A 25,084-nucleotide genomic window follows, 5' to 3' on the forward strand; every position below is an offset into this window, starting at 1 on the left:
GATTAATTTCAATTACATATGTTCTAAACTGCTCTCTACAGTCCCTGGTTTTTTATGTCAATCCAAGGTTCAGACTGTCCCCATCATGGGGTGGATTCAAGTGTTTTTGTGATGACAGAGTCAGGGAGATGACAGCATGATGGTGACAAGTACAATGGCAATGAATTTGGGTAAGAATATCAAAGATTGAGGTAGGTTCTCCTCTAGATATAGTGTTATTGCTGGCTGGTCTAGGCTATGATGGTGGATAGTGGTGGTAATTTCAGTAAAGCAGCACTAATGACTTTATTGAAGAATTTTCTTTCTTCTTTTTGATGGATAATTATCAAGCATATTTTCCATCATTTAATGTTCATGATTAGTGAACCTTATTGCCTTACTAAATGAAGAAAATGCTATTGCTTGATGACTTAGTAGTGCACACCAATGAAGGAAGAATGCAGAATCTTCACATAAAAGATATGTTTATTTTAATGATTTTTATAGTTTTTTTTTTATATTCTTCACCCTTCGGTCAAGATTCTCACAGTTAGTGATTTGGAACAATTAATAAAATCTTGCACAGTTAGAATATAATTTTTATGTATTATCACTTAACTATAAAATGTCACTTCATAAATACATAACGATAAAATTTCAAAAATTATTCAAAATAAATATTATTAAAATTATAAATACTTACTTTTGAGAGCTTTTAACTTTTAAATTTATATATTATTAAAACAATAATAATATCATTTGATTTAATTATAATATATAAAATCTATACGGACCGACAATATTTCAAATATAAACCCACCGTACAATAGCCTTTGTCAATTGTGATAGGGAAGAATAACGGAGTACAAATGCAAAAATACAAAGCTTTTGTACTAATATTTTATTCTCTTTTTTGCAAGCTATTGCCAAGTACGATAAAAGGGCTTTTTCTTTTCTTGCTTTTGTTCTCATGAATAATTGAAAAGGCAATTAAGGAGCAATCAAATCAAATCAAATATATATCTTTGAGCATTGGCCTGTAAGAGTAAATAAGATTTTTTTAATTAATTAATGAATAGCTAGCTTCCAAGATATAACATAAAATATACTTCTTTTTTTTGGTCCATCTAAGAACAAAATTAAGTGTAATTTTTTTTTCTTTTAGTAAAACTTCATATATGGTTGTGATTAAATGAAGAAAATTAAAGGTGGTAATAAAGTAAGAAAAGAGGGTTGTGCAAAATATTTAACAAAGAAAAAGGGCTGGGTACCTAGAGATAAAAAGCATGGTAGGGGCAGAGAGTGGGGCCTTTGAGGAGGAGAGTTGGAGTTGTTGTCCCAGCTATAGTGGCTGTTAGTCCCTATTACTGCCCAAACCATTACCTCTTTAGGCCCCTGTCCCCCTCTCCTCTCCTCTCCTCCCCAAGGGCTATGCCCCCCCATACCCTTCCTTCCCGAGGGACAAGGCCTTTGCTCTTTTTTTTTTTTTTTCCTTTCAATTTCTGAGTCCCATGTGTGGGTGTGGGGTATTTGAAGAGTTAGAAGAAGAAACCCTTTCAAACTCAATTTGTAAAGTGGTAAAAGTACCATCCTTTCCTTTCCTTTGCCTTGCCTATGTGTGTGAGTCACAATCAGGTTGCATGGGAGAGGGCACACCTTTCTTTACAAGAAGCTACATATATAGAAAGGAAACTTTTATTGCCAAAAAGTCATAATCAATTACTCTAGTTAATATGTCGATATTTAACAAGAATGTCTCGAATTTAAATATTTTTTAATGTACATTTAATTTCATTTTACGCACTTTACTGTTATTATTAGCTCGATACCAATTGCCTAATATTGTTAATTAGGTCTAATATGATAAGTTTCATTGGATTGTAAGCTCACATTTGAATTAAAATATTTTAAATAAAATTTTTAAAAAATATCCTTCATACATCTAAATATTTTTTTAAAAAGTGTCATTTCAGTTTGATTTGAGACATTAAATTGAGGTATGATAAAAGCCTATATCATAAGTGAACCACACATAAGCAACTATAAATTATCTTCACAGTTATTTTTTATTACTTCTTAGTGTATATTATTTGCTCTTTGGTTAAAAATTTTGTTATATTCAATACATAGAATAAAAGCAACTAGTAGTAAGATAATTATATTATATAAAAAATAATTAAAATAAAAACATCAATCAAATATGTAATTGGTTTAATTAATATATAAAAACAAAATCATACACTTACATTGTCTATAACATATACATACATATATATATATATATTTGAATCGATATGTATACATATATGTATGTATAAATATATATTCACACTTAAACTATGATTATGATATAATTTATTATAATATATATTTTATATATAAAAGAAATAAGAAAGATATTCTTTTTGAAAGTAGTGAATGTTATTAATATAATTGATAAGTAGAGTTTTTAAATTATAATTAAGAGTGGACAAAGGTCAAGTTACACATAATAAATAAAGCATAAGAAAAGAACATAATAAAGTATATGTACCCCGAAAAATGTTACAACATAACATAAACGTTCTTAATATGTAAGATTTTATTTCGATCACGTCATCTGTTAACGAGTTTGTTTCTCTAAAAATATACCTAAAAAATAAAACTGTAAGACGATTTTTAATGTTGTTAGAATTGTTAAGGAAAGATATTTACAAGCATATTTTCAAAGAAGATTGAAATGAATTAAAACCTGCTCTTCTCCATGCAGGTTGCCTCTCATTTTTCTGGAAGGCATGAACATTTGAACATATGGCCCCATTGAAGTTTAGAAAATTAGCAAGTTCAACGATTAAAGTTTCTTCAAATACCACAGGCATATGTCATTCTATATATTCCCTACTCAAATCAAACATTCATTGTTTCATTCAATTCTATTCAGGATTAAGACCAAGAAAAGGTAATTAGCAAAACTGGTATTGATTTTCAAAGGTTGGGTCTCTGCCTCTCTCTCTCTCTCTCTCTTCTATATGTAAAAAGTATAGCTGCTGGTCTCAATCAATAATGGTTAGGGAACACTTGTCAAATACAAGAAGCTAAGGTACTTTACCATTCTTTCTTCTTTTGAGCCTCTGGGCCTCTGGACAGACTGCTTGGGAAGAGTTTAGATTGTGTTATTTTTGCACGCCTACTAGCTTTCTATATATTTCCATGTGGGTCAGGTTTGCAGCATGCAATGGGGTCAGTAACCCAAAATAAATAACTATACCTATATCTAATATAAAAACTATATAAAACTATATCTTGTTTTCCTTTTTAAGAAGAGGAAACCCAAGCCTTTGAGAACCATAGACATTTTCAATTTTTGAATGAAGCTAGCCTAAGGTCTTAATCTTTGAGTATTTATAAACAAATGAGGCATGACTGTACAATTACGATTCCCTAGAGATCGAACTCCTGACCTCCTAGATGTAAGGATATCTATGACGCTATTTCAACTTAAAAATGTTAACTTGACCCAATGAGACCCAGAATTGCTTATACCATTTAACCTTGAGGTGTTGCTCATATATATATATATATTTATAACCCAAAGAAGTAACCTTGCTTATCTGCCCTACATATATATATATATATATATATATATATATATATATATATATATATTCACTAGAAGCTAAGGCATTTTGCAGAATGACAGCAGTCTATGGATTAGTATGTGAATTTCTATTGTATTTAGCAGCAGTGCATGTGACCCACTCGTTAGAATCACCAGTGAAAGCATAGATTATTGAATGCTTGCTCTGAATAAAAAGCTTAGATTTGCTACCTTCTGATCTCTTGTGCATTACTGCTGGAATGACTTTGGCGGGGTTGGGATTCAACTTTGAGACTGAATCCCATCAGCCTAGAGCAAATCCTAACTTTGTTTTGGGCCCATGAAGAAGAAGCAGGCAGATCCATTCATGTCAAGGCTGCGGAATGAATGTTTAGTCTAACACAGCAAGCACAATTTGTATGAATAAACTCTAATGTGTGAAAATACTGTTTCAATTACAGAATAAAGAAGACTGGACTCTCTCCAATCAAAATTTAGAGTGCTAATATTGCATCCGCACTGCAGTTCGCTATATCTGTTTCAGTACTTAGTGTAATACAAAAATATGGAGAACCAAACCGAATTTTCATCAAAGGGATCTTAGTTGGCTGCTATTTAACTCAAATAGAAAGCTTTGAGTCAGGGAAGAAGTTAAAACTTCAGCTCTTGATGCAGAACTAGAGGAAATCATGAAATCGTAGCGCCAAATCCCCTCCCAAGTCATCAATGGCCATCTCCATCTTAGTTAACATATCTGATAAGAACAACCAAGAGCAGCATAAGAATGCATAAAGCTTAAATTTGAGAAACTTTATACTGGGAATGGGAGATTTAAAGAAACTAGGTGCTTAAGATTCATGGCTGATAATTGCAACCAGCAGAAATCTACATACCATGAAAAGAAGAATCCGTCATATCTCTCTGCCAAAAAGACAAATAAAGGAAACGCGAAAAATTTGGTCAAAGCAGCAAACTACGAATTATCATTAAAGGTGTAACAGAACTGTCCTAGTCATGCAATGATACAGTGGTAGATTTGTTACAATACAGCTCAAGATAACTGCCACCATAATAATGTCATGCCAAAATTATCTTCGAGACTAGACTACAGGGTTGCAAACATACCACCACTTCGGACACGATATTCATTTTCACTGGTGCTTTTGATAGTTCTGCACCATTCGTACCTTTAATAACACAAAAGATGTTTTATTCATACATGTTATTTTAACCCACTCAAGCAATTGGTTCATTTCCACCATCAAATTAACTGTACCTTGTTCAGTCTCAGTGCAAGAGCCAGAAAGGAGTGCAGTGAAGCTGGATGGCAAGTTTGCGTCTTTGGCTCCTGGATTAGGACTACATATTGACTCCTTAGGACAAGGGCATTTCAAACCTTTATCGTTTGTTGGAGGCAACTGAAGAGGTTCATGATTTCCGATAAGATTTACATGGCATAATTCCACAGCAGGTCTGCGCCAAACACACTTCTAAACTGTCACTTAAACCTTTTCTAATATGTAATTCTTCATTAATTTGGATATTCTCCAGGCAAATATGACCATACATGAACTGCGTGTATAGAACTTAAGGAATAGTCACCTAGAAGTGATTCCATTCAAATCTACCAACTCTGATGTAAGTGAAGTAGCAAAACCACGATTACTGGTTGGAAGCCATACATTTCTAGCATCCTTCAAGCTCTCCTACAGAATCAAACAACTGCAATTCTTATAAGAAAAAACAGAAACATAGTAACATCTTCGGACCCTAAGACCATCTGTGTATGACGCTTAATTTTGAGACATTCATTCAGGTCATACAGTTCCACTTTCAGCTACATCAGATGGACTCAATTGTACAATGGGTGTAAATCTATTCAGATGTAAGATTCATCTAAGACCCAAATTTTAAATTAAAAACTATTATCAGATAATTTAAGTACATAAATGTTCTTCTTATAGCCTTTGGGTCATATTGATGGCATATTCCAGTTATCTAATTGTGTAAAGGAACTTTGAATTCAAAAGTAATTCCTCCTAATTAAAAGAAACTTATCAAGTTCCACCAGTACACATCATCTAAAATCTGTTTAAACTTTGTGTAACAAGGTTCCATCAACATGCTTAAGACTTAAGAGTCAGGTCAAACAAGTATGGAAACTTGGAGCTACCTTTAAAGAGTTCATGAATGTTTGTGAATCATGGGATGCTGAAAACCGCATGGCAAACTTTTGGAGCTGCAACATAACAAAAAAAGGCCTAATGAACATGCAAAAGTAGGGGATCAACCTTAGCGAAGTGGTCATCTTAAACTATATTAAGACATCGGCAAAAGTTGTTCATACTAGATTATTAAGCCAATTTAAAATTGATTATAGATCAATTTTATAAAAGAACTACATCATTGACATTGAGTGATTCATATAAGACACTTATAAGCTGATGAGATAAACTTTTCTATATTTTCTTTCTAATTGAGAGTTGGCAACAAATTATGGAAAAGATCCAAGAGGTCAGCTAATGTCACCACCAATTCCAAAAAAACAAGGGTAGAGTTCGGATGCTCTTTATGAAAAAGAAGCAACTGACTGCATAAACAACAGAGGTTTTGAACATGAAAGAGAAAATAATTTACTATATGATATCAAAATAAGAATATACACAAATAACACTATGAATTTCACAGACTCAATCACCAAGCACGCATGTCAATTTTCTAATCAAAGATTCCATCATTCAGTAAGGTACCCTCAGAGAGTACAGTTAGAAGCTTGCCTGGCCCTCACGATCTTTGTAACTTGCAAAGACAACCTTGCTACCTCTAACGGGACATTCTGCTAGACAGGATACTTGAGGCCAAGTGAAATGCAGCTTGGATGCGTGGTGTTCTTCCTGCAAGATATGATATCAGTACACCAAAGCACACATAATCAGTGAACTTAAGAATTGCTTCTTGATATCCAAACAAGGTCAACAAAAAAAAATTCCCATGATAGAGATTAAAACCAGCTGCTATAATCTGGAAATGAGGCATCTCAACCGTTCAATCAGAATACTCCTCGGGAGCCATTGAATTTTTAAAAAGATATCATAGAAAGGAAATTTCCTACATGACATCAATCAATATTTAAGATGCGTTTGAACATAGCTTCATTCACAATTTCACACAGCCAACATCAACTTCAGCACTACTAAAGAAGGCAATGAAAAAACGTCTCTAAGGAGGGATGGGCAACAACTAGAATTGGGGACCTTCAACTCAGAGATTCTTAGGTTCGAATCTTGAAAATAGCAGCGTAATTTTATAAGATGGAAAAGAGCTAGTCTCGTTATACAGCTCAAAAAAGAAAATCAACAAAAATGCCTTGGACATGAATAACATACAGTCTCTTAAACAAAATCCCAGCAAAATAAAAAATAAAAGGTTAAGGGATCAAAAGAATCAATACCCATCAAAACCATTTCAAGCATAACAGAGAAAAAAAAAATAAGTTGATAAAGAAGGAACAAAAAAGAAGCTTAAAGAAAAACTGAAAATGAGAGAAACCCACATGGATTTTTCCTTGAAAAGAGACAACAAGAACGGTCCCATGAGCATTGGGGTTGGTGATGAGCTGCAGAGAAGCCAGTGAAGGAGAAGAGACCCAGTTGCCAACGGAGCGAAGCTTCCTGGAAGGAAGAGTCTTAAGGCTGAGACAAGTAGATGGGAGACCAGGGAAATTGAAAAACCGCGAGTAATGTATCTCCCACTGCTCTTTCATGGTGGAAATATGGAAACGCTTTTTCTTAGGCAATCAGGTTCCCGCCAACTTGGTGTCGTCCCTGCTTTCCGTATTTTATTTGGTTTTCTTCCCCGAATGGGTTTTACGCTTTTCACTTACCAGTATAAATTGTTTGTTTTGCTGCCCGTTCGGCTGTTTTTTGAGCTTGGGCTGGGCCAGCTGCATTCTACATTTGGGTTGATATGCATTGGCCCATTGGGTAGGGAACAGAAATTTTTGACCAGAAGCCCAATCTCATATCGATATATTTAAATGTTTACATCATTTTTAACATGTAAAATATCGAAATAAAATTTAAAATTCAATGAGATCGAAACAAAAATACCTTACAAGTTGATATAGATGTTTATACAAGAGCTATGTCAATCATGTCATGCCTCTTGAAGACCAAGCCGATGTGAAGATCATTTGTAAAGTTTGAATTCAAGTTAATTTGGAATTGTTATTTGTTAAGTTATACGATTTTATTCTATTTTTTACCATAATTTTACTTCTGAGATTTACACACATGTATGTAAATTTAGTTGAAGATCATTAAAATATTATCGTATAATGCATATACAACTGATTGTAGATGATTTAAATACATAATCTCATCCAAGTTCACTAGTGTCTCCAATTATGCATAGTTTATCTACAAGTCAGCATCATAGCCTTGTGCATATAACCCAATTCTGCATTTGATTCTCATGCTCCATATGTGACAAATACAACCCAACATTCACAAAGTGATGTAGTTGGTATAGAAGACATTGTTTTCTCGTCGATGATTGGGACTAAGAATTTGTCCAACCGGTGGGCAAAACAATGCAGACATCGGCAAGATGGGTGACTTGGTCCTATAAAAGAGTTCTTTGCATTTGCCCTTCTTAGAAAAGCAAGTGTTTTCATTGAATAGAGAGAAATGGCTGAGGCTTTGGTGAAGTTCTTTGTGCAGAGATTGAATTCTCTATTAGTTGAGGAAATTGAAACCTTCTCTGGCCTTGAAGATCAAATGCATAGGTTGGTAAATACACTCAGGGAGGTGGGACAGTACACTGAAGAAATGAGTTGTGAAGAAGGAGATGCTGCTACATGTGGTTGGGTGAATGAACTGAGAGAACTGATCAGTGAAATGGATGACCATATCGATGAGTTCATCATTCAGATGGATAGGCAAAAGAAATCGGATTGCTTAGTCCTGACTGATTGCTTCAGAAGTGAATTGCTGAAGATAGAATCTCGCCTTGCCCTAGCTGTTCACAGAATGGCAGAGCTCAAAATTCCAACTACTGTTGAAGAGATGGAATACAGCATGGAAAATCCTCATGAACTGGAAGGCCGTGGGGAAGATGACAGGAAAAAATCTCAAGAGCAGGCAAGTCAGATAGCATCACCAAAAAATTCAGCCACCATTGGAGGACAGAAGAAAGACGACAAGGATGAGTCTCAAGATTTCCATGACAGTCAGAAATCTGCCCTTAAAATTTCAACTACCACTGGAGGAGATGAGGAGGATAACATGGAAACCTCTCATGGGGTAGAAGAAGGTGAGACATCCGATCAAACTTTTTCTCAATTCCAATTAGACTATAATAAGCTACCATATTATCTTCAATCTTGTTTCCTATATTGTTGCACCTTCCCTGAGGCCTACTGGATACATAAAGGACGATTAATTCAATTATTAGTTGCTGAAGGGCTGGTTCAAGAGAAAGCAGGAGAGATAATGGAAGATATAGCAGAAGCAAATATAAATGAACTGATTATCCAGAACATGCTTCAAGAAGAAGATAATAACCCCAACAGGTTAAGTGTCCCCTATCTTTACCGTGATTTTTGTATCCACAAGATGGAGAAGAAAATTTTCACTGCTACATGTACCAGTCCAATTTTCAGCTTTCCTCGCTCTGCTCGTCGTGTTTCAATTGATTTAGACAAGATAACAGTAACACCTGACTTAACCGATCTCCAACCCCGGTCTTTATTCTTGTTTGGGTACCAAGACCTTCCTGAGCATGACAGAAATTGGCTAACTTTGCCTTGGGCAAAATTTTTACGAGTGCTAGATTTAGAAGGTAGGAAGATCAAGAGCTTACCAGATGAAGTGGAAAACCTGATACATCTGAGATATCTTGGCTTGAGAAAAACCAACATAAATCAGCTTCCAGCAAGCCTTGGTAACTTACGAGCCCTTCAAACTTTAGTTCTCAGATGGTGTGGCTATTTCAAAGCACTTCCAGCAAAGATAATAAACCTTGCAAAATTGAGGCACCTAAAACTAGGCCCCAATAATTCATGGGGAACGACACCATCAGCAGGAATAGGAAAATTGAAAAATCTACTGACGCTTACTGGTATACATGCTGATTGTTGCATTACAAGAGAATTAGGTAACCTGGTTCAGCTCAGAAAAATGGGAATAATCGATGTAACTGGTGAGAATGTTGGTGAAGTCTTTGCCTCCATTGGCAAGATTCAGGGCCTTCTATGTTTGTCTCTAATGGGCAAATATGTTGACCACCAGCTAGTTCTTGTCCTTCCAGATTCCTTTTCACCCCCACCCACTATTAGGAAACTTCGCCTAGACGGGCTCCTACAAAAGCTACCACAGTGGCTTGGCTCGATGAAAATGCTCACCAAACTCAGGCTAGGTTTCTCTTACCTGTCTGAAAACCCAATGTTGGTGCTTCATCTACTACCTAATTTGACAAGGTTAACCTTGTGGCAGGCTTATGTTTCAAAGCAGTTAGGGAAAGAATTTTGCAGGGTTGGTTGGTTTCCCAAGCTTGAATTTCTTCAAATTGCTTCTAATGTTTTGGAGGAATGGACAGCGATTGAAAAGGGAGCACTACCAAGTTTGAATTGCCTTCATTTTCATTGCTGTTCAAAACTGAGAATGCTTCCTGAAGGATTACAGTTTGTAACCACATTGAAGCATTTATATTTGTTCCCTCTGCTTGATGATCACAAGGAAAGGCTGAAACCTGATGGAGGAGAAGAGAATTACAAAATCAAGCACATTTCACAAATATCATTCATCCCTACATCCTGTTGCGAACCCTCTGCAAGAAGGAATGCAGGAGACATGTGTGGATAGATGAATATTAACTATTGACAGTCTCTTGGCCAAAATAAATTATTGTCAGTACAGATTTATCTGAAATTCAACTTTTGTAAGCAAAATTATTGAGTTAAAATATTGCTAAATGTTTTGAAAAAGAATACAAAAATTACTTCTAATTGATAACTCCTTGATAGGGAAAAGGGTTTTATTAGTATTTTAGCATTAGTAAATATATAAATCACAAAGAAAATTTTGTCTTGTTTCATTTGTACTTTACTAAGAGAAATCTACTGGGTTTATGGAATAAAATAAGAAACAAGTTTACATTGGGAAAAGACTTAATATTATAGGGTTTTGTTTTGTTGGTCAGTCATAGAATAAGAGCATCATGCAGAAAAAAATATGGACAAAATAATGATAGAGATCAAAATTTGGTGGTGTGTGAGCATAGGCCTTTCTATTTAAGAAAGTAGTTTATTCCAACTTTAAACAATCAAATCTCTTGCTTACATATCAAAATTGTTCCAACAAACCTTTAAAACCAAGGGGTTTTTTTTTTTTTCTGATCTATTTTCTATGTCTAGCAATGCCTTTGATTTTGATATCAATACAATGTTTTAGAAGTTAACAATCATATTTTTTTCATTAATGAGTGGCCGGATCTTAGTTACCTATAATGACATTAGCACGGAGTGCATAATACAATAAGATATGAAAGAAGAGGGAAGAGGATGGTTGATTCCAAAAGAGTATGCTCATTAATGAATTGCCAAGTTAAAATGACTTTAATGTTAAAAGACAGCTGCCATGTTGACCTGATAATAAGAGGTTTACTGAGTCATCTTAATACTTAAGTGCTTCCACTCCCAATCCAGCTAAGCCCTGGTACTTTTCTTACTCCCCGTTCTGCTATGTCATCTCTTAACTACTGCACATCATCCCACCTACCATCAACAGCATATATATTACAAAGCATAACTCCATATGCACCTTTTTTGGTTCATTTTCCAAAAGTTGCTGGGATACAACTTCTGCCAACTCAGAATTTCCATGACCGTCACAGCATGAAAGCAACGCTCCCAGATGCCAGAGTCCACTGGCTTTGGCAAGCCCAAGATAAAATTGTATGCATCTTCCAACTCTCCAGCCATCCCAAGAAGCTTTACCATGTGAAGGTAATGCTCTATTCTAGGTTGGATGGAAAACTCATATTTCATCCTCCTGAAAATTTCCCAACAATTTTCAAGCAGGCCAGAATGGCAACAAGCAGTAAGAAGGGCAGAGAAGGTCGAATAATCAGGTTTTAGTCCAATCACTAGCATCTCATCAAACATCTTTAATGCCTGGTAAGCCATTCCATTCAATGCATGACCAGAATAAGACAATTGTAAGATATTGTACTTCTTTCTGACATAATCCTAAAAACACTGATCCCCATGATCACAAATCCACACTTAGAATACATGTCTATCAAAGCAGAAGAAACCATGGCATTTGATTCAAATCCATGTTGAACAACAGAACCATGTATCTCATGCCAAACCTTGCATTTACAGATCAAGTAGTGACCTCCAGCATAGTAGAGATTAGAATGAGATCTGCTTTCTTACCCTTCTCCATGTTCAGTTTCCAAAAGCAAAGCAATGCCTTATCATAATCCCCACGCTGAGAATATCCAGTTATCAAAGAAGACCACCCAACTAAATCAGGCTGAAGCAAACTACTAAACACAATATTTGCAAATCCAGGTACTTAAACCTAGAATACATGCTTACAAGTGAACTTCCCACATGAACAATACAATTGAAACCGCTTTTCAAACAAAAACCATGAGTTCCTTGACCAACTCAACAAGCCCTGGGAATCTACTAACCATGATATCAGCCCAACCAAAGTATACCTATCTGACTGATGGCCCATATGTCTTATCCAGCTAAACAGCTCTAAGCCTTTATTCCAAAGGCCACAAATCCCATATCCCGAAACCATGGAATTCCACAAAACCAAATCCTTCCCAGGGATCCCATCAAAAACCTTGCTTGCTTAATCAACAAGCACAGTTTTGAATACCCCGTAACAAGAGCACAGCCACAGATGGGATCCTATCCTAACCCGGAAACAATCACTCTTGTATGAACAAGTCTCATCCCCTCTAAATCAAAGTTCTCATAGCAGGCTCGTGAACGTCACAAGCGTACGTGAAGTTATCGGGTTTCGTTTTCGTTCCCAGCATTCCGTCGAACAACAACAAGTCATCGTTGAACTTGTGGGCTCGTGCGTAAGCTCGAACGATGGAATTCCAAAGGAAAGCGCTTCTTGCAGGTGTTTCATCGAACAGGTTGCGGGCCCAGCAAAAGTCCTCGTTGAGCCCGTGGAATCTGACGACCTTTGATGGCGAAAAATGGGTCGAGGGAGAGGCGTATTTTGGTGATTAAAGCGTGTATTTGCTTGGTTCTATCAATTAGCTGATGAGGCTTTGAGAGCTCTGATAGAAGTGAGTGAAGTTGAAAGACGACTTGAATTTGAAAAGGGCTCTGCCCGTTGTAACTCGCGCCAAAAAACTCCATAATTAAAAGCTTGGAAAAGTTAATTTGGTTTAGGATTTAAGGTTTCGATTTTTTTAAATATTATTTATTATTATAAATAAGATCTATCTAATTAATAAAAAAAATTCTATTTGCATCAAATGGCTTTCATTTAACAATATTTTAATAATATTTATTGAATTTTTAATTTAATAGTATTGAAAAATATTAATAAGATTTATTTAATTTGTAAATATATAAGAATTCTGATTGCATGGAATGATTTTTATTATAAATATTAATAGTATTTATTCAATTTGTATCTAAAAAATTTTAATGGTATTGAATAATTTTTATTAAAAAAATATTTTCAAAATTATAATGCTATGAATAATTTAATTTATAGGCTCATATATATTACAAAATTTCAATTATATATAATTGAAACATTAATTATCTTTCAATTATTTTTCACATATTTTACTGGTAAACAATTAACATTATACTTTAAAAACTTTTATTTTAATTTTTAATATAATTATTATTTAAAAATAAATAAATAAATATTAATATATGCATATACATTAAAATACTAATTAACATTAAATTCTAATTAACATCAAAATACATAAATAGGATCGGACTGAGCTCCACTTGACTTTGGAGAGGCGAGCTCATGGACATCTAAGGATGAACTTTTACCAGGAAATGACATCCATATAAACAACAGAGGTACAGAAATGGAGGGTGTTTTCTCTTTTTCTTCTCCTGGTCACGACCAAGGATACAGATGATCAACATCACAGTGCCGGTGGAGGTGGTGCAGATACGACCATTGCTTTTGCTTTACTTATGGTAGGCGATGGCGGTGGAGACAACGTGCTTGACGATCTCAAACTCCGAAAAGGCAACTTCCTTCTGCTAGAAAACACCAGACTTTGACAGCCTAAGCTTCCATCTTCGCCTGGAAATATCTTCCTCGACCCACACCCGGGGGCATGCAGAAGACTCTTATCTACACCTTTCGGGACATAAAAATAATGCATACCCGTCAGAAATTGTCTTTAAACAACACCTCAGCATAGAGGCAAAGTTCAATGTTGAGAAAATCAGTAAATATAAGCAGGGGTGAAGACAAAGAGGTGACAGGGAATACCAGATGGCAGTGAAGCAGAAATAGCTTGGTGATCACCCAAGAAAAGAAGTAACACCAGTGTTCCTGTTACAAACTTCACCAGGGAACTACTCATCATCATGGAGTCAGCAGACTGTTTGTTCATATTTTGGTAGAACAATGAGACACTGTGAGAGAGAGAGAGAGTTAAGGTATCTATATATGCAGTTATATGCCAACTTGTTTCAATTTTCTAATCCATGGGTTGGATGAGGGAACCATGGAACCAACCTTGGATTTTAAATTTTGTAAAGATTTGACATTGACTTTAGGGTTATGTTGGTTCTGATCTACTTCCATAGCTTTCATAACAAGTACAATGTGTATATAAAATCATTTGGTGGCCTGATATGAGTTGAAGTTTTGCAGCTACTATCCTATGAAAAGAAAGATGCCATCTGCTTCAATTAGAACTTAGAAAGGGGCATAAGATCGACATGTTTGAGTCTAGATAACCAATGTCTAGTCAGTAACATAGTGAAAAGGGCTAACTCAAGTTGTGAGAAATCTTTGTTTCTTTTTCCTTCTTTCACCCAATTGGCTGATGGTTCGAATACCTAATTACGAATTTTTAAATTTAAAGTATTAAATCAGTAATTTCACTATAATAAGAGTACCAAATATATAATTAACTCATGATCATTAAATATGTTATGCTACCAAAGTTTGAGCAATACAAATATCAAAACTCAATGCACAATTTAAATATGGAGAGTATTTTAATTCACAAAGATGACAAAAAGTCATGCATACAGCTAGCATTTGTCACGGATCAGAATTCAACTATGAGTTGTTTGCTCCAAGTTGCCTAAAATACAGGGCAACTTGAGAGAAAGTTTGGCATGGTGTAAAGGAAAGAGTTTCCAAACCAAATCTTGTGCGCAGGCTGCAGGTTAGGGAACCCTATATTTTATCCTTAAATTCAACATCAGTGTGCTGGTGCTGGCCTTGGCGCTTGGTAAGCACATGCTTATCAAATTAGTAGGCTAAGTGCCTGAGCAATAGCTAAAGTTTTTTGGACCAACAAGCAGGAATTGGTGAACCGTGAGCTTCTTGCTTCAATATCCCTATAACATGCTTAAGTGCAAATAGCATGCAATGTAATATAAAAACTGGGAGAAAATATGTAGCACCTTGGGATATAGAAACTAGTAAATTCTAACTTATATTCCAAGAGCAGTCATGATTTACTGCCTAATATTTACCTGTTGGACTGCTAGCTGAGCTCAAATCATTATGATTTGATTATGATTGCACTGACATTAAGGCATTGAGACAACCATATACACAAGTACTCACTATAATATATATAAGAAATTTCGTCCTTGCATTCAGTTGGAATTTTATTGTAAATTCTTCAAAATTCAGATAAAATTTCATTTTGATAGATTATTGTTCAAGTTTTTGATCAATTATTATCCAATATTCAGATAAAAAAAAAAATTTTCGTCAAAATATTTTGAAAAAGAATTTCTTCTTGGCAATAAAAATCCATCATTTGTGATAAATTTTCTCTTTCTTGATCAAAAGATACTACTGATTTTACATTTTCGATAAAAATTGTACTTTATTCTTTCACAGGCAGGAGCAGCTCACTTTTCATATCCCAAGATAACAATATATGGAGTCAAACTCGAATGAATGTGCCATCTAGTTAATCAAGAAAAAAGAAATGGTAAATTAAAGACAATCCCAAAACTCACATTAGAAGTTATCTCGGGTACTTTGTATCATGATTGGAACTTCCTTCCATGGTTTCTTCATCTCATTAATGGAATTCTATACCACCAAGTAATTCCAAATACTATGGTGTTCAGCTATGTGATGAATCTTATATTAACACCATGTCTCTAATGCCTACTTTTGCAGTTTTCACCTTTTACATTGATAATTCTCCATCCTGAAGAATACTGATCAGTACTGAACAAACTCCTGAAAGGAATTCCAATGGAATAGTATATTTTGATTTTTAGCTGAATAATACAATTTTTTTTAATGTAATCTGATAAATTTGAAGATGCATGCATATTGACAGAAATTGGATGAAAAAGGAGACCAAAACAAAATGGGGCTTGGGAAGAATTCAATGTGTTTTTGAATACAAGAAAAGAAAATGACCCAAAAGCTGAAGCTTGAACTTTACTTGGAAAATAACATCTGGAGAGATCGCAGAGTTATAAACATGGACTTCTTCTGCTTTAGCCAAATGTATTTTAAACATTTTGAACATGTAGATATTCTTCATAGTTTCAGACTGTGGAAGGTGGTGGAGTAGTCATTCCTGCTCGTTGATTTTGGGTTGGCGATGGCGGAGAGGGCGGTATCTTGCCTGCTTTCAAACTTCGGGAAGGCAACTTTCTTGTGCTTTAAATGGACAGACTTTCACTTCCGGAGCAGCCATGATCTCTGCCAAGAAACATCTTCGTCCAACTACTTCCACAGAAAAGAATATTCGATGGACTCTTCTCTGCACCTTTTACAACAAAGAAAGTGATAAACACCAGGTTGAGCATATAATTTAGCTAGTTATCAAGCAATCAAGTTAAATGGGAGAACAGAATATATACCAAAAGGAACTAAAGCAGAAATCGTCGGCAGGTGACCCGTGATGAGAAGTAACACCGCTAGGGTTGTCGCCAACTTCACCAGGGAACCACTCCTGGCAGAGGTAGAAGACCGAAGCTTCATCTTTTTGTACAACCGTAAACTCTAGGACACTGAGACGCAAGGGCATATCCTGATATTTATGGGTGGTTAATGGATGAATCACGTAACCTTGGGCTAGATTCTTTCTAGATTTGACTCTGACTTTGATGGCTGTGGCTTACCGTCTGCTTGTGTAGCTCTTCAAACCGACTGAGATACTCATTTCTCATGGAGTTTGACTTGAAAATCTGCGACCACCATCTTCACGATCAGCATGCTTACAATGAGGACTAATGGAAGCATGCATTTATCTATATCAGGATCTCAAACTGTAAGACTGACATAGTCTTAAACTAAACAGGCTGATATTTTTCCTTTCCTCTCCGAACAATGCAGACTTGTAGCGCCTAAGTGCCGGACGCATTTCCTCCGTATGCCCATTCATGCAGTGCAGAAGCAAATTCAACAGACAACAGTCATGAAAAAAATCTTTATTAATTAATTGTATCTTAAATATATAAATATGATAAAATTTTCTCTATGCATTATTGATTGATTTTAAACAAGATATTCGTCTTAAAAGATTCAACATGAAATTAGAGTAAAAATCTCTAATATTGATTTATGTTACATGATAAATTCATGATGTTTGCACAACATAAAATATTAAATTAATAAATTCAACTTGGCTGCGTCAATCTGAATATAAAATTCATTAATACAGCTTGACTCTTGTCAGTTGTCGCCATTGGGAAGCCATAATAATGGTCTCTTTTCCATCAAGTTGCCAAGGAGCCCAATCAAATCAACTTGAGAGAGAAGCAGTTGGACCTGAGTCGCAAAGTTCAAACCATGTGTGCGGGTTAGAGGGAATAATCCCCATTAGCTATATCAATAGCCTAGCACTTTTCACACCAAGGACGAAACAATGTCGACAAAGGAAAGCTTGTCGCTTCGTCCATATGGTTAGAGAGGTGGAATCCCCATGCTTGTTGCATATTATTTGCTAGTCCAAACCACACCCTAAGTTCTATCTGCTTCAATCCTCGTTTCTGTGTCCTTATGATTTATCAAACAAATCAACCCAATGTAGGAAGGCCATCTTTGATTGAATCAGAGGCCTTCAAAGTCCATAAAAGGAAAACATATGAGAGTATTTTTTAGATTTTAGAATTATTACAGAGATAATTGAAAATTGAATTTATCTTGAAGTTCGAGTTTAGTGCGTGCAATATAAGAACTTGTAAATACCGACTTACCAGGGATTGCTTCTAAGATTATCCAAAGTCTAAACACTGACAACTTAACCATTTTTAACTTATTTTTCACTTTCTAAAAACATTCACCAGTTGCATGTGCAAGGTAATTAAGGTCAAATGGACGATTTGTTGGGTAATTGCACAAGCATTTACATTGTAGCTTTGAAAAATTTAATTATTAGAGAGAATATCTTGGCTTTTATTGCTTATTCATTAACACTGTTAATGCGTGCTCTTTGCAGGGATTCGAATTTGCTTGTAATGGAATATCTATTGTTATATTCTCTTGTGAAGCAGGCAACATTGTTATTATGTTCTACCATGAGTATTTGACCTCATCAGAGGAGATTCTCTTCTGTTAGAATGGTCCTTCAATCTCGTTGACAACAAAGATCAGAGATTGATGATGAGTCAAGATTGACTGCTGTCATAAGTTTAAACTTCGAATACAAGAAGAAAATGTGCAAAATCCAATCCTAAAAGATTTGAACAGTGAGTATAGCTTCACCTTGAACTTTTATGTATGGAGTAACATCCAGAAAACAGAGCACTAAACATGGAATTTTCCTTCCTTGTTCATCATCTGGTTCTCCCTTTACCTGTCTATGTAGATACTCAATATGCTATCGGAGGGGGTGGTGCAGGTGGTACGCCCATAATTTTTTGCTGATTTCTGGTGGGTGATGGTGGAGAGGACAGTACCTTGCCTAATTTCCGAAACTTTCTGTTGCTAGAAATGACCAGACTTTCCTGTCTAGAGTAGCCATCTTTGCCCGGAAACGTCTTCCTCAAGCTACTTCCGCCAAAAAGAACAGTAGATGGGCTCTTCTCTGGACCTTTCAGAACATATAAAGTGATAAAACCAAGTGAGACACGATAAATAAATATACCTCTACCTCATAATGTCAATAACATCAGTAAATGCACCATAAAATGTGAAGGAAGTCAAACGCAAGAAGAAGAACGAGGATCAATACAGCTAGTCAAGTAGTCGAACAAGCTTTGGCATAAATCAGAATGAAAAATAAATATACCAGAAGGAACTAAAGCAGAAGTTGCTGCAAGTTCGCCCATGAGAAGAAGTAACAGCGCTAGGGCTGTTGCCAATTTCACCAGAGAACCACTCATCACAGAATTTGAAGACTGCTGGTTCATATTTTGATAGAGCTCTGGGACATTTAGAGCACAAGGATTCTTTTTATAAGCTAAATTGCCCAATTTTTTATACATTGTGTAAGGTGGATAAAGGAAACAGGTAACCTTGGGCTAAGTTTTTCTAAGTTGACTCTTGACTTTGAGGTTATGGTTGAGCCTTTACTTCTATAGCCTTCAAAGAAAGTGCAATGAAATTTCGGTAGGTGGCTTTGCTTGAACTATTCCTGTAGTGCCTAATGCAAGGAGAACAGTTTGTGAATGAGCCGCACAGATAGAACACCCATGAGAAAATGTTTATGCATCAGATCGATGCCAAGTATCGAGGTTTACAGATCCTTATAGAGGAAAGGGGAAGCATGCAGAAGACAAATTGAGCCAAATGATAAAACAGGCTCCCCAAACCCCATGTTGCAGAAGCCTTGTGCACTGGGCTCCCCAAACCAATTAGGCAGACTCACACTGTTAGCAGCAAATTCAACAGTAACTATTCCAATACTTGTTTAGCTCGTGATAAGCATGTTTGAGCTATAAAAATAATAATCTAATTCATAAACCTAAATATTTCTATTCATGCAGTAGGTGGCAAAATTCAATGATGCAGTTGGCACCACATCAACCATGGAAATGAGAGAAAACAGGTGAGTTAGGCATAAATACAAACAGTAGATGGGCGGAGATTCAGTGTTAAAAGGATACTTCCACCAAGTTAAAACCAACTGAACTGAGTAGCAGAACATACCACATCAACCATGAAATGGAGTCCACATATCGGCATAACACTTCAAAGAACGCGGAAGCGCCTTCTTCCACTCATCAGGATCCGGCAATTCGCCGGTTAAAGCAAGGGAACTATCATCTTTTCTATTCCCCAAATTCAATACAAAAAGCTTGTCACCGAAAACCCTGTGCATCGCCTTCAAAGTCTCTTCCATCACCGCCTTCCCGTCTCTCCGTGAATCCTCAGCCTCCACGCAACTACCCCCGACGTTCACCATGATTCTCCCGCCTTTTCTCAAACCCTTCCTCAACCTCTGCCACGTGTTCGGATCCTGAAGCTCCGGTATCAAACTACCTTTGCTGAATAAATCGACTAAAATGCCTGAAAACCCGTTTTTAATGCTAGCTTTCAATGCATTCCCGATGTAAATGTAAAGCCTATCTGCGTATTGTTTTTCAAGCTTTCCAAGGCCAAAATATTCTCTTCCAACTGCAACCACAGATGGGTCAAGTTCCCATCCATGGATTATCAACTCTGGGTATAATTCAAGCATCAAACGGGCCGTGGAGCCCGCCCCGAACCCGAGAATGCCAACGGGACCCGGGGGTAAAACGGGAGGCAAAGTGGCGAAAACGTCGAAGTAAGTGTTGGTGAGTAATTGGAAGAGAAACGAAATGCTATGGATGTTTCCAGGGGAATCAAGGAGGAGTAGTCTAGAGCCCGCGAAAGGGTGGTCGGCTCTTCGAGAAACTTCCAGAACGCGGATATAGTTGTGCCTGGTTTTGAATTTGGCAATGATTTTGACGTCCTCGATCGGGATGCCATCGTCTTGGGTCTTTGTTTGGGGTTTAGGTTGATCGGTTTGGCCGGATTTCGGTGGTGGTAGACGGAGATGGATCGGTTTTGGAGGCATTGCGGGGAAGAAATGGTGGGTTAATAGGCCTGGTTTGAGAGGGTGGCGGGTAATTTGAATTGGACAGGGGATAAACGGTCGAGTTTGGTAGGAAATTGAGCATTGGGACAAGGCTTTGTTCCACATCTCTCGCCTCTCCAACAATAGCTGGTGCATTTTTGGTTCAGGTGCAAGCAGCATATGCATTTCATAAGGCGAAAATCTAGAAAAATGCATAAACAGAAATTTCTGGACTGCGTTCCGCACTGCGCCGTGCCATCCTTAAAATGGAGCTGATACAAGAACACTTCTTTGCTATGTCCATTGCCGTTAGCCTAAAGAATATGGATCTTGATCAGTTTCTGATCACCAGAGACAATATACAAGGACAAAAAAGGGGATGCCAATTGTACCATCAAGGGAGAAAAGTCATGTATTTGATAATTAATCTTATATTGATACTCTTGTGTCTGTGTATTCATTGTATCTTTGATTCTAACACATCATGCTGCCAAACATAAGGGTGGGACATCAGTGACTAAAAATTCCTACTCTAATGCCTCATTCGAAAAGATCAAAGAATGCTTGCTAGTAATGTCAAAAAAACGGCCTGATTTGAATGAAGATCTCAAGTTTAAATTATACAAGGATGAAGTACAATGAAATCTAGAAGCTCAGAAGTTCCCTCAGTGTCAAGATGTTGGCTGCTCTTCCGCTTGCACTTCTTTCAAGTCTTCCGGTACATCCCTGAGGAAAAAGAGCAAAAACTTTAACTCAGACAACTCACAAAAGCAACAAAGTTAACAAGGCACTCAAAATATGTTTTATCAATCCCATGCAAGTAAAGACTTGCAGTTTCCATATTTAAGACATCTGCGCAAAATCCAAGCCCCTCACCCACATTCCCACCAATACGTCAAAAGCCTTAGGCCTTTAGCCCATGCCACACAAGCCCCAAAGCCAAATATGCTCCAAGAGTGGGAAAAAGAATAGGAAAGATGGATGCTCGCATGTGAAGCAAGATAACTTTCTTAACAAGACAATGGAAGAAGCAAGTGTTGGGCCAAGGAACTACTAATACAGTAACATGAATTACATTTGCCAAACCCAGAAATTTCCTTTTCTTAAACAAGTCCGTGACATCCTAAAAGCTAAAACACATTAAAGAGACCAACTGAAACCGAAAAAAGAACTAAAAATCAAAGCCAACTGAAGAGACCAGTATGCAAGATGCTTAGATGCCTCTGAATAAGGACTTAGACCTCATTGATGATAAAAGATTGCTCTATACAAAATCAATTATCTTCAACTATGGTTACCCAATGCAATCTTGGACAAGAAACACTAACATTTTCAAGATAAACAGTTAAAAGACAAAGCCTTACCTCATTTCAGCATCTGTTGTAGCCTGTTTCGCATCAGAACTTGAGAATCTGCACAGAGTTTTCTCATCATCTTCAGGATCTGACTCATAATCATCACCATTCCATATGCGAGGTTTTGGCCGTTTATCCATATCCTCTTCTGCCTGCATCCAACCAATATTCCATGTAAGATAAAAATAGAAAGAGAAATTGTCACAGATAATATACCAAAAAACAAATGAAGAAATTTGCTGTAGGCTAGAAACCTCCTCAGGGGCTTGGATGGTGGATGGTGTTGTTTGAAAAGGTACACTCGGTGCATGAGATAGTTTAGAAAGCTGCTCTAATAGTGTGTTCCTGAAAAAGAAGAACACCAAATTTAAATTCTATCAGAATAAGGTTACAAGAAGGTAAATATGATCATATTAAACGTGATGATAGAGAACCCTTCTTAACATATGCAATATGACTCTGAACAACAAAAAAGGTAAATGTAATGTCTGAGCTGACCTTATCTTCTCCATATCTCTCGGTGCATTCAGGTTCTCCATGTTACCTGGCGCAACATGAAGCGTATAATCTGGACCAAAATACTCATAATATTCATTATAAGGCAACTTATTATCAGGCTCCACCCCAACTGCAACGGCTGTCTGAGATGAAGTAAAAGAGGCAATTTAGAGGAACAATATTTCATCTATATTTTGCTAAAATTGTGTGTGAGTGAGAGAGAGAGAGAGACCTCATAGCACCAACATCGGGCAACATTCCGGATAGTATACCCTCCCCCACCCAAGACCATTAGAGGAACATTGAAAGATCTAAGGAAGCGAAGACAATCTGCATGTCCCTTCACAGACAAGTTGAAGCAACCCAACCTGTCACCAGACAACGAATCTGCTCCACATTGGAGAACAACTGCATCTGGCTGATACACTTCCATGACCTTTCGGATGATAGGCCGAAACAGACCCCGGAAACTCTCGTCATCCATCCCATCATTCAATGGAACATTCAAAGCGTAGTACTTCCCATTGCTCACCCCAACATCCCTGATGTGCCCAGTCCCTGGGAAGAAATCCCCAAATTTATGGAAAGACACAGTCATAACTCTGTCAGTGGTGTAAAATGCCTCTTCAACACCATCTCCGTGATGAACATCAATATCTACATACAGCACACGCTGCACAAGGATGTTGAAGTTTCAAAAACAAGTTTATTAAGACCAACATTTCATGAATATAATTTCATATTGCATTCTTGAAAAGAAAAAGGGGGTAAGAAGTTACAAGAATTCTAGAGACTGCAGAATAAGGTCTTTAAAAATTTTGAGCAATACCATAAGAACAGTAGTAAATCACGCAATAGAACACTACACATATAATAGTATTAAGAATTTGCATTTGGTAAAGAAATCTAAGCATGACTTTCACTGTTTTGCAATTCCACCACAGAATTCAGCAAGTATTTAAATGACAGTGAAAGAAATCATATGGCACATCCTCCCACAGTTGCAAAACACAGCATCACAAGAGAATTACCATATCTCCTTAAGAACTAAAAAGTTCAAGAATTACCAACTCACTAATAAAGTCCTAAACAGGAATCACAGTAAAAACCGCGGTCACTTCTAAACACTGAAATATGCAAAGAATCATATATTCATCTAACCGTGAAGAGCATACTAAGAAGAACGAAAAACTGAAGCTCACTAACCCTAATTTCCTATAGGAACAATAGCTACTAATCAAAATAAATAAATAAATAAAAGGAACTTAAACTAAAAAGAAAAATCATATTACCCTGTGAACCTTGAGGAGCTCAAGAATCCCAAGCACGATATCATTAACATAGCAAAACCCAGAAGCCTCACTTTTCTTAGCATGGTGCAACCCACCAGCCCAATTGATGGCGATGTCGGCATCCCCTCTATTCAGCTTAACGGCGGCCCCAATGGAGCCACCGGCGGAGGCCTGGCAGAACCCAAAAAGCCCATCGAACACGGGGCAATCTTCTCCGACATTAAAACGCTTCAAATGGCGAGAATAAGTGGGGTCGGAGATGGACTCGGGGCTGACGGAGTTGAGGAAATCGACGTACTCGTCTGTATGGAAACGGCGGATGTCGGCGGGGCCGGCGGGGAAAGGACGGTTAATCTCCATCCGACGGTGGAGAGAGTAGTGTACGATGAGGTTGTGTGCCATACGGATCCGGTGGGGCTTCATTGGGTGACCCTGACCGTAGTAGTAGTCGCCGATCGTTGGCTCGTAGAAGTATGTCACCCGCCGCTTCTTCGCGTCGGGTCCCGAAGGTAGTGACGCACCTCCGGCGGAGTCTTCCATTCGTAAGGATACCAACCAGGCGGTGTTCTTCCTTTTTGGGTATTTCCCTCCGTAGAAAGACGGACGAACCAAAAGGGTATTAGAGCAGAGACTCGCGAATCAAGAGATAAATGAGAAGAAATAATTAAGTTATATTCCAATTCAATTATAACCTAAAACATTTTAATTTATTTTTTATTTAATTATAATTGTATTAAATTATATTTAGTCAAAATAATTATGTTTTTATCAATTTGAAAAAAAATAGTGTTAAAGAAATTGATTAAAACAAAAAAAATAAAAAAAAGGGAAAAAAAAAACAAATTGAGGGTGTCTATAGTGTTAAAAGTAAACTTGGTTCAACTAGTAATTTTTTACGAGAAATAAATAGTGTTTTTAATATTTAACGAGGTAAGTTTGTCTCCAATAAAACATCATGGAAGATAATTACTTTTTTAATTAAATATATAACTTAATGTATTTAATACATAATTGAATTATAATTTCACCCAATCATTTAATTTGATTGTAATTAAATATAATCAATTTTTAAAATAATTAAAACTTTCAATCGTGTTTATAATTAAATATATCTCACAATTTTATAATTAAAAAAAAGAAAGAGTATGCGGCGAGTTAAGTAT

The 25,084-nt window shown here is 36.5% G+C and overlaps 4 protein-coding genes and 1 pseudogene across 6 annotated transcripts; 1 reads left to right on the forward strand and 4 right to left on the reverse strand.

Moving 5' to 3' along the window:
• Nucleotides 1–3,971: 3,971 nt before the first annotated feature.
• LOC110422769 (uncharacterized) lies at nt 3,972–5,786 on the reverse strand. Its single transcript, XM_021436785.1, has 6 exons — nt 5,730–5,786; nt 5,159–5,262; nt 4,833–5,029; nt 4,682–4,743; nt 4,450–4,477; nt 3,972–4,310 (listed from the first exon to the last, which is right to left on the reverse strand). The coding sequence occupies exons 1-6, from the start codon at nt 5,778–5,780 to the stop codon at nt 4,234–4,236; spliced, it is 519 nt and encodes a 172-aa protein (XP_021292460.1). The 5' UTR covers nt 5,781–5,786; the 3' UTR covers nt 3,972–4,233.
• Nucleotides 5,787–8,024: 2,238 nt separating this feature from the next.
• LOC110422647 (disease resistance protein RPM1-like) lies at nt 8,025–10,457 on the forward strand. Its single transcript, XM_021436644.1, has one exon. It carries the CDS (start codon nt 8,245–8,247, stop codon nt 10,417–10,419), a length of 2,175 nt encoding a protein of 724 aa, XP_021292319.1. The 5' UTR covers nt 8,025–8,244; the 3' UTR covers nt 10,420–10,457.
• A 779-nt stretch (nt 10,458–11,236) lies between these two features.
• LOC110422830 (putative pentatricopeptide repeat-containing protein At1g64310 pseudogene) lies at nt 11,237–12,953 on the reverse strand (annotated as a pseudogene).
• Nucleotides 12,954–18,390: 5,437 nt separating this feature from the next.
• LOC110422631 (S-adenosyl-L-methionine-dependent methyltransferases superfamily protein) lies at nt 18,391–21,138 on the reverse strand. 3 transcript variants are annotated; one of them, XR_016351628.1, is made up of 2 exons: nt 19,025–19,878; nt 18,391–18,826 (listed from the first exon to the last, which is right to left on the reverse strand). XR_016351628.1 is itself a non-coding variant. In XM_021436628.2 (2 exons), exon 1 carries the CDS (start codon nt 20,990–20,992, stop codon nt 19,889–19,891), a length of 1,104 nt encoding a protein of 367 aa, XP_021292303.1. In that variant the 5' UTR covers nt 20,993–21,138; the 3' UTR covers nt 18,391–18,820; nt 19,885–19,888. The 3 variants fall into 3 exon arrangements, 2 of the variants coding, with proteins under 2 accessions (XP_021292303.1, XP_021292302.1); XM_021436628.2 differs by lacking the exon at nt 19,025–19,878 and adding an exon at nt 19,885–21,138 and having other exon boundaries at nt 18,391–18,820; XM_021436627.2 differs by lacking the exon at nt 19,025–19,878 and adding an exon at nt 19,885–21,134.
• Nucleotides 21,139–21,221: 83 nt separating this feature from the next.
• HDA6 (histone deacetylase 6) lies at nt 21,222–24,572 on the reverse strand. Its single transcript, XM_021436626.2, has 6 exons — nt 23,922–24,572; nt 22,862–23,302; nt 22,630–22,772; nt 22,386–22,476; nt 22,141–22,283; nt 21,222–21,502 (listed from the first exon to the last, which is right to left on the reverse strand). The coding sequence occupies exons 1-6, from the start codon at nt 24,459–24,461 to the stop codon at nt 21,448–21,450; spliced, it is 1,413 nt and encodes a 470-aa protein (XP_021292301.1). The 5' UTR covers nt 24,462–24,572; the 3' UTR covers nt 21,222–21,447.
• Between the last annotated feature and the right edge of the window lie 512 nt (nt 24,573–25,084).

Source organism: Theobroma umbraticum, unplaced genomic scaffold, assembly GCF_002168275.2.
Source record: "Theobroma umbraticum cultivar Fairchild unplaced genomic scaffold, ASM216827v3 scaffold_146.0, whole genome shotgun sequence".
Classification (NCBI taxonomy): domain Eukaryota; kingdom Viridiplantae; phylum Streptophyta; class Magnoliopsida; order Malvales; family Malvaceae; genus Theobroma; species Theobroma umbraticum.